Source organism: Garra rufa, chromosome 22, assembly GCF_049309525.1.
Source record: "Garra rufa chromosome 22, GarRuf1.0, whole genome shotgun sequence".
In the NCBI taxonomy this organism is placed as follows: Eukaryota; Metazoa; Chordata; class Actinopteri; order Cypriniformes; family Cyprinidae; genus Garra; species Garra rufa.
This window is the reverse complement of record NC_133382.1, coordinates 32688003-32707051: the sequence shown is the minus strand read 5'-3', so window position 1 is coordinate 32707051 and position 19049 is coordinate 32688003. Positions and strand designations below refer to the sequence as shown.

Sequence of the window (19049 nt, the reverse complement as noted above, 5' to 3'; positions counted from 1 at the left end):
TGAATATATTTTGGACACTGGGCCTTAAAATTAACATCAAGAGAGCAATGAAAGTAAAAACTGGCTTTAGCAAGAAAATAAGTCACTTCACTCACCAGTTGGCTGGTAACTTTATTAGGAACAGAGGCTTATTTAAAGGGAACTCCAGATTAAGATTTGTATGGCTTAACCCCTTAACTGTCACTCCCATTTTTTAACAGAGATGTGAAAATGAAGAATTCAAACTTAATTTTTATTAAATTCATGAACGAAAACATTTTGTGATATGATTTTGATGTACATTTTTCATTTTAATGCAATGTCTGATTTTAAACTGGCTTTCAAAGGATTAATTTTGAGATTTTAAGTTTTCAACTGATATATCATTTTTTTATGATTTCTAAAGTATTATAGGGAAAAAGGCAACAAGGAAATATGTTTGTGACAAACGTCAGAACTCCTGTTATGAAGTAGATTTTTGATGTGCACTCTTGCCATAAATTAATCTATTATTTTTCCTACATAATTTGTAACACAAAAAAATGTACAGTATCTATTTAGGAGCCTTAGACCTTTCCAGCAATATATAGTTTGTCATGATTAGATTAGGATTTATTTGTAAAATGGTGAAGTAAACTTGGGCGTCCCACAGAGGGGACGGTGTTAATATAAAGTAAATTATGTCTTTTACTGAAATATGTAGTAGAAAACTCAATACCCGGGGTTCCCTTCAAATCACTGCCATTGAGAGAAAAAATACTTTTGGACTATAATAACATGCATAGTACATACAGTTGAGGTCAAAAGTTTACATCCCCCTTTCAGAATCTGCAAAATGTTAATTATTTTACCAAAAAAAACAAGGATCATACAAAATGCATGTTATTGTATATTTAGTACTGAACTGAATAAAATTTACCATAAAAGATATTTACATATAGTCCACAAGAGAAAATAATACAAATTTAATTTATAAAAACGACCTCATTCAAAAGTTTACATCCACTTGATTCTTAATACTATGTTGTTACCTAAATGATCCTGAACAGTTAAACTGCCCGCTGTTCTTCAGAAAAATCCTTCAGGTCCCACAAATTCTTGAGTTTTTCAGAATTTTTGTGTATTTGAATCCTTTCCAACAATGACTGTATGATTTTGAGATCCATCTTTTTACACTGAGGACAATTAAGGGAATCATATGTAACTATTACATAAGGTTCAAACACTCACTGATGCTTCAAGTGCATTAAGGGCCAGGCGGTGAAAACTTTTAAACAGAATGGAGATGTGTACATTTTATCTTATTTTGCCTAAATATAATCTTTTTTCATTTAGTACTGCCCTTCAGAGGCTACAGAAGATGTTTCGGTAACACTTTACAATAAGGTTAATTAGTTAAACATTAGTTAATGTACTAACTAACATGAACTAACCATGAGCAATACATTTGTTACTTTATTTACTAATCTTCATTAATGTTAGTTAACGAAAATACAGTTGTTCATTGTTTGTTCATGTTAGTTCACACTGCATTAGTAAATGTTAAAATTAACATTGACAAAGATTAATAAATGCTGTATAAGTGCAGTTTATTATTAGTTCATGTTAACTAATGTGGTTAACTAATATTAAATAAGGAACCTTATTCTAAAGTGTTACCGATGTTTCTTAGAAGACAAAATAAGTTACATTTACCCTAATCTTCAAATTCAAAAAGTTTTCATCCTGTATTTCATAAGATATTTCATCCAACTATTATTTACTCTTGTGGACTATATGGAAACATCTTTATTGTGAAATATCTTATTCAGATCGGTTCTAACATGCATTTTGTATGATCCCTCTAATTTTGGTAAAATAACTAATATATTCCAAATTCTGAAAGGGGATGTAAACTTTTGACCTAAACTGTATGTATGTGTATCTGTTATTAGAAACACCAGATGTCTGCTTTTACCTGTTAGCATAAGCTATTTCAGCACACGCTCTGCCATCCCAGCCACAGAGTGGATCTCGTGCAAACACACAGTCATAACAGGAGGTGTAGCGCTCACAGGATGACAAGGGTACTTGCACCACTCCAGAGTCGGCGCTCACATAGATACTGTTCTGTTGAACAAAGTGGACATCCTTAGATTTCTTTGGGATCCAAAAGCGTCTGTGCTATATACTTGGATATATGCTGGTTTTTAACAGGTGCAAGGTGATTCATGTACCTGTTTTTGTGATAGCACCATGTTATTGATTGGTTGTTTCTTTTTAAAAAGCTGGAGCTCCTCAATGATGTGAACACGGCCTTCGATCTTCACAGCCCTGTGTAACCAGCCCTCATCTGAAGACAAACACACAAACAAAAGTTTCAAGGTATGAAACAAGCATGTATTAAATTGATCAAAACACCATTTATAAAGACCTTTCTAATTTTTCAGAATGTTTTCTATTTCAAACAAATGCTGTTCTTTTGAACTTTCTTTGTAATTTTACTGAATTCCTGTTTAAACAAATAGAGCCTAGGTGAGCATAAGAGTTTTCTTCTAAACATAAAAAACCTTATCAATCCCAAATTGTAAAAGAATGAAGGACAATACCTGTTCCAATGAAGAGCATGTCATAGACACGTCCATCCAAAGCCACAACCTGTTTTACAGCGATCTTGGTGTAGTCCGCGCTCCTCTGGAGCAACACAGGACGTCCTCCCACTGGCTCGATCTGTCTGGACATTAAAGCATGTCTCCGGGCGAAATTCAGTACGTTGTCAGGGAGATCCCGGGAGGAATTTATGAGTTTGGAACGATGCTCATCAGTTATACACTAAAGAGAAACAAGGCCACTGTTACGTAACATTCCTGACAAGAGTGAAAATAGAAATAATGCAAGACTCCAATACAAGTCCCAAAGAGCTGTCCTACTGCTATATTACAACAGATACTAGAAGGCAACCGTTTATGGTACTATTTTGAAAATTCAATTTAATCTCACCGAGCCAGGCCTTGGTTCTGGAACCTTTCCAGTGTATTCTCTCCATTTGGTGTCCTGTAGTTCCATGTAAGGCCCATCAAAAGCTGTCTTGACATCTTTGAGGGAATATTTACAAACTGCAGACATCTTAACATTTCTCCTGGCAGTGAGAAAGAGAATGAAGGAGGGAGAGATTTCTGGTTTAAGGCCATACACTTACAATTCAAGTCTATGGGGCAAGGCATTCCAAAGGATTAAAAGCAGAAATAAAAAGCTCATGTTTTTTATTAAAGTGCTTATGTTATCCCTGAATAATGAAATTATAGTCAGAAAAATGTTTTTAAAAAATCTTTCTGGATTTTTCTGAAGAGTTCAGGACAAACAAGTGACTTATGAACAACTAATACAAAACAAACACAGCCTTGGATCATTCAGGTAACAACACAGCATTAAGAATCAAGTGTATGTAAACTTTTGAAGAGGGTCATTTTTATAAATCCAACTATTATTTTCTCCTGTGAAATTTATGTAAATGTCTTTTATGTGAAATGTCCTATTCAGGTCAGCACTAAATAAAAAATAACATGCATTCTGTATAATCCCTCTCATTTTGGTAAAATAATTAACATTTTGCACATTCTGCAAGGTGACCTCAACTGTATTTCTTCCTCAACTGTAATTCCGCTGTAAATATACACAGTCTGTTATCCCAAGTGTCGGTTACACCATTGTGGAATTGCAAACATTGCTGAAAGACCAAATTTCCACATGCTGTTGGGCAAATTTAGTGAATTATTTACTTATTTGTTTGTGTGTAATAGATGAAGGAGAAATCAACTTGTCATATTTCAAGAAGTGTTGTCTAAACATACAAATGACAGTCCCTGAACCGGTATCCTTACAGAAAAATATAGATCTTATAAGAAATAAACCCATTGTTTTGGCCTGTGGGATATAACACTAGAAAGCCTCAAAATGAAAGACTGATGTTATTACTCCCTTCAGGCTGATAAAAGGTTTGCCACTCAGTGCTCTGTCCTGTTTACTACCTAGAAATAGGTTTGATGATTTGATGGCCCTCAACTAGTCTGTAGACATTTAAAGGACAATTTAATGTAGCATGACTCTGCATACTCTTTCTATTTCTCTCTCTCTTTCTCTTTCTCTCTCTCTCTTCAAATACTGGCCATGTGCCCTGTGTCCTATTGTGAGTGTCCCTGCTATAGCCAGGAAATCACATGGGAATTTTTAGAGATGGGCTCTCATGCTAAAATCCTTAAGTCAAAAAAAACCTCTGAAAATGAAGATAACAGGGTCACATGCTAGAAGATTAATGCTACTTCTATTCACATCACATTTAATGAGACTGCAGCACCCCACTCACTGTAAAACCTTTCAACCCACTAAATCTGAAGGCTTATGTTCAACTGCAGCCTTAAATTTTTAACAAAATCAATGTGGTGCCAAAGTTACAACTTTAATTGATAACATTGCACTTGTCTGTCTGTCTGTCTGTCTGTCTGTCTGTCTGTCTGTCTGTCTGTCTGTCTATCTATCTATCTATCTATCTATCTATCTATCTATCTATCTGTCATTCTATCTATCTATCTATCTATCTATCTATCTATCTATCTATCTATCTATCTATCTATCTATCGTACCAATACCAGTCCAAAGTTTTTGAACAGTAAGATTTTTCATGTTTTTTTAAATATAAAAAGTTTCTTCTACTCACCAAGCCTGCATTTATTTAACCCAAAGTACAGCAAAAACAGTACAGTATCTTCCATAATTCGAAAGGCATTCCTAATTCAATTCTGAATGGTACACATTCGAAAACCTTTTCGCAGGTTCACAAACAAATCTGTGAAAAAGTAAATTTTCTCACCACTCAAGTCCAAAAACACCATAAAAGACAGTGTTGTGTACGTTGCTTCCCTCGATGACAAAAACGCTGCGTAGGACGTTGAAATGAAGCTCATAATCTGGTATGGCGCACACCAGTCTGGCCTTAAGAAAGGACGTCCACTTCCTCTGAAGAGTCCTCTGCCCTCCAATGTCCCCCTGTGATGACAAACAAAAAACAACAGATATAAAAGCAAATTACATCTAAAAGTATGGTTAATTTGTATTAACTCAATAGAGGAGTAGAAACGACACATATTATGCAAAGTCTGCAGTCTCCTCAGGGGCATGAGTCACACTTAACTAGCTGTAAAAATATTAACAAATAATGAACATAATAATCGCTCTAATTTATAATCTAATGGGATGTGACATTATTGAGTTTAAATTACAAATTATGATGTAGCTTTGCATCACACTGCAAATCCCTGTCAACTGTCAAATCAGAGGTACATAATAAAAAAGGAAAAATATTATCTGAGGAATTTCTATCAACCCACCCCATGGCTTTTTGCATAATTCACATATACCCTTGAGAGTAGTTCACAGCCAAATGCACCAAGCACTGCTATGTGAAACTCTCCTGAATTAAACATTCAGCTTGAAATGACACAGTTGTGGGCACAAAAAGCTGTCCTAAATGTGCTAACAGCATTCTGCTCAGAAACAGGCTCCAGCATTAACACGAGGACCTTCAGGCTAATTTCGGTGTCAGTTCACATTCAGACCAGAAATGAGGATGGCTCAAATATAAGAGTAAAGGAAATACATCCTTTTGGTACAGTTTCTCCACAACAAAAGTTATTGGCAATACTGTCACATGATCTGAGTATCAGATATTTGTGTCACTGAAAAGTTTTTCCCATAAGAATTTCATTCTTTTTATTTCGAAAATATACACTGTTTATACCGGCTGTAGAAAAAAATGTCCAATCTCTTCGTAGTTGAAATGAGAAAAACAGAGATAATGTACAATAGGAAGACATCTGGGGCAGAATAATCATTTCCCTCCTGCTCATTATTGCCATTATCCCAGCAAGGCATGGTTTGTTAATCTGACTGGAAATATTTTCTTAATTAATATGGAATGTATTTATGATGTGTAAACACTGAAAAGCAATATTTACTTTAGATTACCTTACATATAATTGCTATTTAGATGTTTAGATGTTTATTTTCTCTGGTAATTTGGACTATAAATTAGGGTTTGCACTATAAACTTCATGCATTTGCTACTGCGCTTTGCATTTTCATTTTTATTTTATTTATTTATTTTTTTAAGGGTCAAAGCACAGTGATGTATAGGGACACTTAGTATTAATCGTTTGTTGCTGTACTTAATTTGATTAACTTTTATTGTTGTTTTGTGCACTAATCACTGTTAGGATGATTAGTGTTCCCCTTGGTGAACCTGCTTAATTAAAATAATTTCTCAGTCACCGAATGAAGTCAACAAAAGATTTTTATAGTAAGTAAGAGTTGCCTACATTTAGAAGACAAATTGAAGTAATTTAAAAGAACATCTTCCAATTGTTCTTCAACATCATCTTGAAGTTCAGCTTACACCAAAACTTTGTTTATTGAGGTGAGACTGGTGTTTTTAATTTATCTACTTTATCTAAGTTTTTCACAACTAATAATAATTTTATTTAGATTTAATTTTAACCTGAAGATTCAGATCAGGTAATAAAACATTTGAAATTTTCTTGTGTGTCACACTACCAGTCAAAAGTTTTTGAACAGTAAGATTTTTAATGTTTTAGTCTCTTTTGCTCACCAAGCCTGCATTTATTTGACCCAAAGTAAAGCAAAAACAGTACAATTTTGACATATTTTTACTATTTAAAAATAACTGCTTTCTATTTGAATATATTTTAAATAGTAATTTATTCCTGTGATCAAACCTAAATTTTCAGCATCATTACTCCAGTCTTAAGTGTCACATGATCCTTCAGAAATCATTCTAATATGCTGATTTGCTGTTTAAGAAACAATTGTTATTATTTATTATTATTGTATTTAAAACAGTTGAGTATATTTTTTAGGTTCTTTGATAACTAGAGAGAGCCAAAGATCAGCGTTTATCTAAAAAAAAAAACTTTTATAACATTATACCAGTATAATAGTATACATTTTTTTTTGGAAAGACATTATAGAAATTAATACACTTATTTAGCAAGGGTACTTTAAATTGATCAAAAGTGAGGATAAAGACATTTGTAATGTTACATAACATTTCTATTTTAAATAAATGCTGTTCTTCTGAACTTTCTATTCATCAAAGAAACCCAAAACAAATCTACTCAGCTGGTTTCAACATAATAAAAATCTGAATATTAGAATGACTTCTGAAGGATCATATGATTGGAGTAATGATGCTACAAATTCAGCTTTGAAATCACAGGAATAAATTACTATTTTAAAAATAAAATACATTCAAATAGAAAACAGTTATTTTAAATAGTAAATATATTTTACAATTTTTTGCTGTACTTTGGATCAAATAAATGTAGGCTTGGTAAGCAGAAGAGACATTAAAAAACAATAAACAATCTTACTGTTCAAAAAATTTTGACTGGTTGTGTACCTTTTCAAAGGTTCGGGCTCAGTAAGACTTTTTGTTCAAGAAACTATTATTATTATTATATTATTTAGATAACTGAAAATGACATTAAAGACATTTATAATGTTAGTAATACTATTTAAAATTTTTAAATTTTAGAATTATTTCTGAAAGACCATGTGACACTAAAGACTGGAGTAATGATGCTGAAAATTTTGATTTGCAATCACAGGAATAAAATACATTTCAAAATATATTAAAACAGTAAACAAAAAAAAACAAAAATTTTTTTTTTACTGTATTTCTGATCTAATGAATTCAATCTTGGTGAGCATTCTTTCCAAAACATTATAAATCTTACCAACCCCAAACTTTTGAACAGTAGTGTATACGTGTCAGTGTACATGTGTGTAATCAGCCGTATGGATGTGTGTGTGTAGTGTGGCCTACTTTGGACTGGAGCTTCTTTCCCTCCTAACTCAGTAAGTCAAACAGTAAGGGACCTGACCTGCTTCCCAGAGCTGTGAAGTGTTAGCTGCAGAGTGAATGCAGGCGTGAAATAGATGAAGATATAACGGTGAGGGGAAAATGCTGGCTGGTTTTTATCTGAGCACAATGAAGACACTAAATGAGATGAGAGTAATGCAGGTGGGGGAGCATGTGTGGGAGAAGGAAAGTGATCGAGAAAGAGGTAGTGGGGCCTTTTCTGCCCGGCAACAGTGGCAAACCGCAAAAACCTCCAGGAACGTGTGGTGACATGAGGTCAGGCTGGCGCTGTCAAGGAGCTCTGAATAATTTCAGCTCATTTGAATTGTACTTAGGAGCGAAATGTCTTGTTAATGCAAATTTGAACACCAGCTTTGAAAAATACAAATCAGGACACAACAGTTTCTATTCAAGATATATATCCCAAACTTTACCTTACACACACGGGCCACCCTTGCCACTTTGGTCTGGCTGGAGTAAGCTGTCGGTTCTATGTTCTTCTCCGTGAAGAAGAAGTAGAGTTTGTCATCGTCCCCGACGGAGCTGTTGATGCTCTCTCTGAGTAACGCTGAGCTGACAAAATCTGACTCTACGAGAAAGAACATCAGCATTAACTGCTGCCCACACCACAATGGACCAATTATGAGCCTTACAGATCTTATTGTGTGTCTGAGAAGTTTCAAAGTACAGTGTTTATTGATTAAAATATAGTGACTCTTCTGGGATCTTCTGTTCCTTTTAATGTTCTATCTGTGCTATTACTATTCTAAACAATCAGACTTTCTGATTCTTGTTTGGCAGATGAGACAGCAAGTATGAATATAACATTAACAGAGGGACCTGAGCTTTAGCAATTAACTATTCTACTGATATTTATACAAAATATTCAACTAACCCAGCAGCCATCGTGTTGGGGAATCGTCTGTCCGCAAGTTGGGAAAGGGAAAGTTGCGTCGTATATCAGGGATGCTACGAAACTCATACTGCGAGGCAGAGTACATCTCACCATCTGTAACAGCAAATCTTATAGGTCACAGTAGAACAAATATGCAATGATGGTTATGAAATAAGGTTATGAATCTAAATCACTTACCTATTATAAATCCAGTGTAGCCCTTTGTGGGATCGTAAGGGCATTTCTCCTTTCCCTCCTCGAAACGCACAAAGGTAAAGTGTGCCACATCCTGACCAAAACAGGAGATTTATAAGCACCTTTTTATAGTAGGATATAATATAAAACATTAATGACCCTTTGCAAAATGATGTACAGAATGAGTGAGGTAAAGGTCTCACTATGTAAGCACAGCGAGGTCTGAAGGCATGCGTCCCGCAGGTGTACAGGTGAGTGTCATTGTATCTGTCCAGGAACCGCACATGATTGTAGCATTCAGTCTGTGTGGGAACAAGCAAGAAGTTGTTCTGAAACACATTTTCCAAAACAAATAAAGATGCATTATGCAGTACCATATGAAGACTTTAGGGGGTGCTTGGGAGAAAACTGCCAATAGTCAAAAATGTTTGAGAGTGTGAATCTATGGAAGCCCGTTTCCACCACTGAATAAAAAATTAAAAAAAAAAGGTATTTGCATCTTTTTATCTTACAATTCAGATTTTTCTCGTAATTGAGAGTTTACTTCACGCAATTCTAACTTTTTCTCAGAACTGCATTGAGATAAAAACTCGCAATTCTGACTTTTTTTAATGGTAAATGCAAGTTCATCTCATAATTCTCACTTTTTTCTCGCAATTGCGAGTTTCCATCTCGCAATTCAGATTTTTTTCTTGCAAATGTGTTTATATCTCGCAATTTTGACTTTTCTCGTAATTGCAAGTTTATATCTCGCAATTCTTTTTTTCTCACAATTGAAAGTTCACATCTTGCAATTCTGACTTTTCTTGAAATTGCGAGTTTACTCTTTGCAATTCTGACTTTTTAATGTAATTACGAGTTTACAAATCACAATTCTGACCTTTCTCGTAATTACGAGTTCATATCTCGCAGTTTTGACTTTTTTCTCGCAATTGTGAGTTTACATCTCACAATTCTGACTTTTCTCATAATTGCAAGTTTATATCTCACAATTCTGACTTTTCTCGTAATTGCAAGTTCATATCTCACAATTCTGACTTTTCTCGTCATTTGCAAGTTCATATCTCACAATTCTGACTTTTCTCGTCATTTGCAAGTTCATATCTCACAATTCTGACTTTTCTCGTCATTTGCAAGTTCATATCTCACAATTCTGACTTTTCTCGTCATTTGCAAGTTCATATCTCACAATTCTGACTTTTCTCGTCATTGCAAGTTTATATCTCGCAATTATTTTTTTTCTCACAATTGCAAGTTTACATCTTGCAATTCTGGCTTTTCTCGAAATTGCGAGTTTACTTTTTGCAATTCTGACTTTTCACGTAATTACGAGTTTACATCTCGCAATTCTGACTTTTCTCATAATATCTGACAATTTTGCCTTTTGCCTATTATGTAATACAAACTCGCAACTCTGACTGTTTTTCCCAAAATTGCATGAAATAAACTAGCAATTGAGAGTTATAAAGTCAGAATTGTGAAATAAAAGCGTGCAATTCAGATTTTTTTTCCGCATTTGCAAGTTTATATTTTCTCAGAATTTTAAGATATAAACTTGCAATTGTTAGTTATAAAGTGGAGGGGGGGGGGGACAGATGTTCTCCGAATTGCACATTTATATTGTACAATTTTGACTTCATAACTTGCAATTTTGTGTTATAAAGTCAGAATTGCGAGATATAAACTCGCAATTCTGAGAAAAAAAGTCACAACTGACAGTTTATATAATTTTTTATATAAATAAAATTTTTTATATTAATAAAAAGTTTATATTAATCTGCCAATTTTGAGTTTGCAATTGCAATTTTATATCACGCAATACTGACTTTGTAACCTGCAACTGCAAGTTTAGATCTTGCAGTTCCAAGAAACTAATCAGAATTGTGAAATAAAAAGCCACAATTACCTTTTTTTCAGTGGCAGAAACAGGCTTCCATGTGAATCTGGTTCTTATAGTTAAAATCATTTAAAAGCATTTTTTGCTACTTGAAATAGCTAGTTGCAAAGGAAACATTTCAAAACAAAATTTGTGATTCTTATTATAGCAGCATAATTGAATTATATTGGATTATATTTTGTCTCACTCTCACTTCTTTACATTATAACCACCATTAGTTTTGCCTTTGTCAGGAAAATCAATCATCATCTTGTTTCGAGTTGACTGTGCACAAGAACTTTTGAGCATGTGATGTATAGTTTCCTGTACTGTTATCTATTTATCACAAAAAGCACAGCTTTTTATGCTATTTACTGTAGCACTTTTCAATTTATATATCTACTTGAAAGAAACGTTTATCTAAAACAGAGGCTACACATTTTATCATTGTATGTTCCCTGGGAATCAATCGCATGACATTGAGTTGAGCTGCAGGATTTAGAGGAGGATGTCCTAAACATAAAAAATGGCAAATACCTGATTGTTCTTTCCTTTGCCCAAGCACTGTCTCTTCTGTTCAGCAGATGCTGCCCATTCCAGCTGTTATACAAATATGGACAACAACTATGATCAGCTCAACTGCGTTAGGTAGAGGAATGAAACATACTGAAAATTACTGTGACAAAAGCAAAACTCACAGATAGAGAAATATTGATGTCAGAGATGTTGGTAGTGTCCAGTTTATAAATGGCCTCTCTGGCCCCAACATACAACAGCCCTGGTCCATCCTCCAGTAACAGAGAGCTGTAGTTCACTGCAGCTCCACGGAAACGATTGCAACCCAGCAGCCCTGCGAACAGCAAGAGAGACCCAGTTAGAAAAACAGGGACAAACATGACCAAATCGTGTCAACAACATAGAGCTCCACTCATAACTCTACACTGTTTGGTCTATTATTAGAAATATTTGACCTGAGATGAACAGATGGAGAGCTGAATCCTTATGAATAAACTGAATGGAAACAAAGAAAACATGACCATGAAAACATAACAATAAATCAAAGCTTCGTTCAGCTGCATGAGAAGGTCTAACTCCACAGTAAAAAAAGTAAATGCTGGCACAACAAAACAAAAAGGGGGGAGTGGATTTAACACTGTTTTCATGTACAATGATAAAGTGTCTTTCTGAAATGTTGACGTATTTGGGTGGTCTGCTTCCTCAAATTAAGGGCACAAAGTAAACCAGGCACATTCTGAAGGGTAAAGGACTTGTATTGCCCATCTAATCATGCAATGGCATGCTGAGATTTCCTGCCCCATACTGAGAGACGGGTGGGCTATGCTGATGAGACTTGGCAGTATTAGGCCACATATCAACCATGGTACCCCTCAAATGCCCTTTCTCAACCTCTCAAAACACCCATCCCCCCAAACACGGTGCTAAAGTCTACATCAGCAACAATATACTGTTAATCCAGCATGCAAGCATGGAACAGCATGGAATTAAAATGTAAAAGATATGTGTGTCCCTTTGTGAAAGTCTGTTCACTTAGTGGCCATAGTTGTAGCACCTCTGAATGCCTTCTACTTGAACAGGTAAACTGTCCCATGAATGTTGTTTTATTTCAGGTTAGTCCAGTGAATGTGCTTGTGCAGCCCTAAGCACATCTCAGGACACTGACTGTTTCTATGACAACCAAAGCCTTTAACAGCAGCTGCAGTGACACAATGACTATCAACTGCTGATTGGCTCTTTTTTTGTAAGGCGCCACTTTTTCCACCATACTGCACGTTGCGCTTCCTCTCATTCATAATAACATAAACCCACCATCTCTGTATTGCATATCTAAAGTCTTTGATACAGAGAAACTAGTGTTCTCCTATTCCCAAATGAAGCGGGTTCTTTTGAGTGGTTCTCTATATGGTTTTGATTCACTAAAAAGAAGCAGCTCATAAGAGTCATCCGTCTTGGAATTAGACTACACTGGTTGTCCTGTATGCTTTTGATTCACTGAAAATAACTAACTTACAGTCAGGAATTTGAAAAAAAGACTCATATGAGCCAGTTTTTTTTTTTTAGTAAATCAAAAGCATATAGAGAAACCAGTGTAGTAATCTGATTTCTGAACAAACCACTCTTCTCTTTGGTGAATCAAAAATATACAGTGCAACCAGTGTAGTCAAATTTCTGACAGTCATTTTTTTAGTGAAACAAAAGCATATAGAGAAACCAGTGTAGTAATCTGATTTCTGAACAAACCACTCTTCTCTTTGGTGAATCAAAAATATACAGCACAATCAGTGTAGTCTAATTCCAAAACGAAAGACTTTTATGAGCCAGTTCTTTTTAGTGAATCAAAAGCATACAGCACAATCAGTGTAGTCTAATTCCAAAACGAAAGACTTTTATGAGCCAGTTCTTTTTAGTGAATCAAAAGCATACAGCACAATCAGTGTAGTCTAATTCCAAAACGAAAGACTTTTATGAGCCAGTTCTTTTTAGTGAATCAAAAGCATACAGCACAACCAGTGTAGTTTGATTCCTGAACGAATGACTCTTATGAGCCGGTTCTTTTTACTGAATCAAAAGCATACAGCACAACCAGTGTAGTTTGATTCCTGAACGAATGACTCTTATGAGCCGGTTCTTTTTACTGAATCAAAAGCATACAGCACAACCAGTGTAGTTTGATTCCTGAACGAATGACTCTTATGAGCCGGTTCTTTTTACTGAATCAAAAGCATATTGTGAAACCAGTGTAGTAGTCTGATTTCTGGACGAATGACTCTTGAGTTCTTTTTGATCAATCAAAAATATACAGTGCAACCAGTGTAGTCCAATTCCTGACTGAGTCGGTTCTTTTTAGTGAATCAAAGGCATACAGTGTAACCAGTGTAATCCAATTTCTGACTAAGTCTAAGTTCTGACTGAGTCGTTTCTTTTTAGGGAATCAAAAGCATACAGCACAATCAGTGTAGTCTAATTCCAAAACGAATGACTCTTATGAGTCGGTTCTTTCTACTGAATCAAAAGCATATAGAAAAGCCAGTGTAGTAGTCCGATTTCCGAACGAATGACTCAAGTTCCTTTTTAGTGAATCAAAAGCATACAGTGCAACCAGTGTGGTCTGATTCTGAAAACAAATGACTCTTATGAGTCGTTTCTTTTTAGTGAATCAAAAGCATACAGTGCAGCCAGTGTAGTCTGATTCCGAAAATAAATGACTCTTATGAGTCGTTTCTTTTTAGTGAATCAAAAGCATACAGTGCTACCAGTGTAGTCTAAGTTCTGACTGAGTCGTTTCTTTTTAGTGAATCAAAAGCATACAGCACAATCAGTGTAATCTAATTCCAAAATGAATGACTCTTATGAGTCGTTTCTTTTTAGTGAATCAAAAGCATATAGAGAAAACAGTGTAGTAGTCCGATTTCCGAACGAATGACTCAAGTTCTTTTTTAGTGAATCAAAAGCATACAGCACAATCAGTGTAATCTAATTCCAAAACGAATGACTCATATGAGCCAGTTCTTTAGTGAATCAAAAGCATATAGAGAAATCAGTATAGTAGTCCAATTTCTGAACAAATGACTGAACCTTTTTTTTGTGCATCAAAAACATAAAGTGCAACCAGTGCAGTCCAATTTCTGACTGAATCAGTTCTTTTTAGTGAATCAAAAGCATATAAAAAACAGTGTAGTAGTCCGATTTTTGAACGAATGACTCTAGAGTTTTGGTAAATCAAAAACATACAGTGCAACCAGTGTAATCCAATTTCTGACTAAGTCTAAGTCTAAAGTCATTTCTTTTTAGGAAATCAAAAGCATACAGCACAATCAGTGTAGTCTAATTCCAGAACGAATGACTTTTATAAGCCAGTTCTTTTTACTGAATCAAAAGCATACAGCACAATCAGTGTAGTCTAATTCCAAAACGAATGACTCTTATGAGTCGGTTCTTTCTACTGAATCAAAAGTATATAGAAAAGCCAGTGTAGCATTCAGATTTTTGAACGAATGACTCTTGAGTTCTTTTTTAAACAATCAAAAACATACAGTGCAACCAGTGTAGTTTGATTCCTGAACGAATGACTCTTATGAGCCGGTTCTTTTTACTGAATCAAAAGCATATTGTGAAACCAGTGTAGTAGTCTGATTTCTGGACGAATGACTCTTATGAGCCGGTTCTTTTTGATCAATCAAAAATATACAGTGCATCCAGTGTAGTCCAATTCCCGACTGAGTCGGTTCTTTTTAGTGAATCAAAGGCATACAGTGTAACCAGTGTAATCCAATTTCTGACTAAGTCTAAGTTCTGACTGAGTCGTTTCTTTTTAGGAAATCAAAAGCATACAGCACAATCAGTGTAGTCTAATTCCAAAACGAATGACTCTTATGAGTCGGTTCTTTCTACTGAATCAAAAGTATATAGAAAAGCCAGACTCCTGACTGAGTCGGTTCTTTTTAGTGAATCAAAGGCATACAGTGCTACCAGTGTAGTCCGATTCCTGAACAAATGACTCTTAGTAGTCTGACCCCCGAATGAATGACTTTCTTTTTGTGTGTGTGCCTCCAAAGGCATACAGCACAACCACTGTAGACCAATTCAGAACGTATTACTTTAGTTAGATGTTTGCTTTTTTTTGGTGAATTTTTTTGGAAGAAATGACTCTTATGAGCCAGTTCTTTTTAGAGAATCAAACAGCTTGCAACAAACTGAGACTTAAATCATTGTATTTACACACTGGTTATTTATATTACACTGCATAAAGACACACTGTGAGCTTTGACAGTAGTATTTAACAAAATATTAACACTAATAGCTTTTAACACAGCAAAACAAGCAGTGCTGGACCTGGTCTACTGTTGTTTGAGCTATAGCGTGAAAATGAGTGACAGTATAAACCAAAAAAAGCCAAGGCCACGAGGATCTAAACTGTCAATCAAAGAAAGGTCGGAACAGACCTACGGGTTGCTGTGCGTGTGGGAGGGCCAGAGGCTAAAATTACTCATAACAGGAAAGAAAATATTAAGTTATGCAAACACGATTCAAGACCTTAGGCAAAGTGACGACATTCTGTGTGTGTTGTTAATCCTTGTGTCTCATTGTGTAGATAGAGAAAGATAGTGACTGTAACACACACAGCGATGAGTGCAGAGCTGACGATAAACTGAGGCATCACACAAAAGCCTTTGAGCTCAAAGCACATTGTGTGTCCTTGGACCATGTACACGCACACATCCGCAGCCATACACTATTGCTTTTATAATCACATCTAATCACTTGATGCTTATTGTACTGATCTTTTATTTTAAAGCATTCGAGACACATTTTTAGTATTAAAGGTGGTATACAAATATACAATACAGGGGGTCAGAAAGCTCTTGGGTTTCATCAAAAAAATCTTAATTTGTGTTCTGAAGATGATCATGAGGGATGAGTAATTAATGACAGAATGTTATTCTATCGCTTTAAGAATTTAGTACAGAAAGAGTGTAATCTTAAACAAACAAAATTGCACTAGGATGTCAAGCACACTCTATGTCAATGAAATCAATTTTAATCAATTTTTTGTAGCACTCCATGATCACAATTTCTAATAACCATTTTCTTTTGCAACTGCTGTTATTCATAACATAACTGCAAATAAGGGTCTCTCGAAAAATAGCCTCTGGCCTGCTAGTGCACTAACTGCCCAGCCGCGCCAGCCTATAAAAACAGACTGACTCTGTGCATCACTGAGGGAACAAATCCATGAGCAGAGTCAACACAGCGCCCAAGGCCTCCTGTTGTGTTCTGGTTTGTTTACTGTTCCCTAGAATGAACACTGGAACCAAGTTTCAACCACATAACCTTCATGCCAAGCGGTAACATGCAAATAGTGCATGCAGTGTCTGTATGAACTTGTATTCTTCTTATATTAACGTATATGTGACTGAATATATGACATTTGAAAATATGACAGTGTGTGGGTGGCAGTGTTATGGCCCAAGGACACACTACAAGGGCTAAGTATTGTGGCTTTCACGTCATGCTACAAACCCATGCATCTTTGTAGCATCTGTGTGTCTGTGACTTGACTGTTGACTCACTCCAACCCTGGTCCAAACAAACTTAGGCGGGCAGCCGCGGTGCTCATCTGTCCAATCCGAATCGTGTTTGCTAGGGGCAAGCGCTGACTGAATAAATACTGACACTGGGTAAAAACAGCTTCAGACGTGATCAACATTACACAACCACGGTCAAGCTTTGCCAAGATTACAAAATATATTTAATCTTATTAGCTGCACATCTCACACGAACACTAACAGAGAGGTACTGTAGTGTACCAAAATAATATGAGCCTAGATTTTTCTTTAGAAATGTGAGCGAATGAAAAAATTAAAATTCTGTCATTAATTACACACCCTAATGTTGTTCTAAATCCGTAAAACCGTTAATCTTCAGAACACATATTAAGATATTTTTAAAGAAATCCGAGAACTTTCTGACCCAGGATAGACGGCAACACAACTACCATGTTCAAGGCCCAGAAAGGTAGTAAGGACATCATTAAAATAGTCCATCAGTGGTTCAACCTTAATTTTATGCTTCGAGAATGTTTTTGTGTGCAAAGAAAACAAAAATAATGACTTTAGAGTTGATGAGAGTACCATGAGACATGTAATAGTATTCTCGTAACTTCATAAAATGATGGTTGAACCACTAATGGTTGACCTTTGATCTTTCTGGGCCTTGGATGGCCTTGGATTTGTGTTCTGAAGATGAACAAAGGTCTTACAGGTTAGGAACGACATGAGGGTGAGTCATTTATGACAGGTTTTTCATTTTTGGTTGAACTGTTTCTTTAAGGTCCACTGTACATACTTGATTAAATGACTTGACATTTACTAGATATTTTTCATTTCAAATCATTTAAAGTGAGCTAACTACAGATCTGCGTCAGGAACCTTTTGATAAACGCTTTGTCCAAAAAGCCATTATGGTCATTGATTGGCTCTAATTCTTGGCAGGGAACTGATCATCAACATCGTGGCAAAGTCTAAACCAAGTGTAAGCCAAGTTCCACACTAAAAGTGAGAATACTGGGGCATTCAAGATGTTGGTGACTTTGTTTCTTCAGTAGAACACAAACAAAGCTTTTTAACTCAAACCGTTGCAGTCTGTCAGTCATATAATGGCAGTCAATGGGATCCATGGCTTTAAGAGTCAAAAAATATACACAGACAAAAACCAACTTTTGCATATCCTGATTAATGCAACCGATTTAAAACTAAACGCTTATGTTTGCTTGCGCGAACTCATCTGAGAGTGTTGACTTTTCACCAATGAACAATTTTTGATCGACTGAAGATATGGTTGCTTGCTCTTCGTCTTGCACCGGCTGTTGTGAACGCGCTCAGGACAGTTGGATATTACGGTGGATCAGAGGTAAAAAATTATTTAAATATTGTTCAGTTTCTTTCACATACAGATTGTTTCGTGTGTTAAGAGCTTAATGTATCGTCACAAGCCCCAGGGTTTAATTTGGTTTTGTCTCTATATTTTTTGACTCTCAAAGCCATGGGTCTCATTGGCTGCCATTATATGACTGACAGACTGCAACGGTTTGAGTTAAATATCTTTGTTTGCATTCTACTGAAGAAACAAAGTCACCTACATCTTGGATGCCCTGGGGGTAAGCAGATAAACATCAAATTTTCATTTTTGGGTGAACTATCATTTTAATTTTAAAACGCCGTTTTTAAACGAAAACGCACTAATGTAAACACTCAATTTTTGTTAGCATGCTAATTAAAAGTAGTAAAACAGAAAATAGAGGGATGTGTGGAAGCTGTTAAATCATATAGAAAAGAACTTAGTAAGCAGAAAAGGGCACAATAGTTTGACAAACTAAAGTTAATAGGTGGTAAAGATATGTACAAGCAGTATTAATTAAGATATTAGTCTGATATTTCACCTACCTGACTGGAAATGATTAGAACAAACACAAATGTTGTCAAGATTCTTGCCCTGGAAATCCTGGTTCAGTTTGGCCAACCACAAATTCCTCAGACAGTTTTTTGCACTCTTCTCCTTGATTTGTTATAACATTTGGTAGTCTATAGTAACGTTACTCCAAATGTTTTCCCCGGTCCAACTGATTAGTACAGCCCAAAACATGACAATATTTGATCATTTTCAGCAGCAATAAT

General features: G+C 35.5%; 1 protein-coding gene across 2 annotated transcripts in view; it reads right to left on the bottom strand.

The window, feature by feature from the left end:
* Positions 1-19049, bottom strand: part of sema4gb (sema domain, immunoglobulin domain (Ig), transmembrane domain (TM) and short cytoplasmic domain, (semaphorin) 4Gb) — a 38030-nt gene that overhangs the window by 6335 nt on the left and 12646 nt on the right. For both annotated transcript variants that reach the window (XR_012341430.1, XM_073828077.1), the window contains exons 3-13: positions 11556-11707; positions 11395-11457; positions 9185-9283; positions 8985-9075; positions 8787-8900; positions 8326-8480; positions 4826-5001; positions 2959-3097; positions 2568-2790; positions 2196-2311; positions 1937-2088 (exon numbers count right to left, since the gene is read on the bottom strand). Coding sequence is in view for 1 of the 2 variants with exons in the window: in XM_073828077.1 (XP_073684178.1) it covers positions 1937-2088; positions 2196-2311; positions 2568-2790; positions 2959-3097; positions 4826-5001; positions 8326-8480; positions 8787-8900; positions 8985-9075; positions 9185-9283; positions 11395-11457; positions 11556-11707 (1480 nt within the window). In the remaining variant the exon portion in view is untranslated. The remainder of the gene's footprint in view (positions 1-1936; positions 2089-2195; positions 2312-2567; positions 2791-2958; positions 3098-4825; positions 5002-8325; positions 8481-8786; positions 8901-8984; positions 9076-9184; positions 9284-11394; positions 11458-11555; positions 11708-19049) is intronic.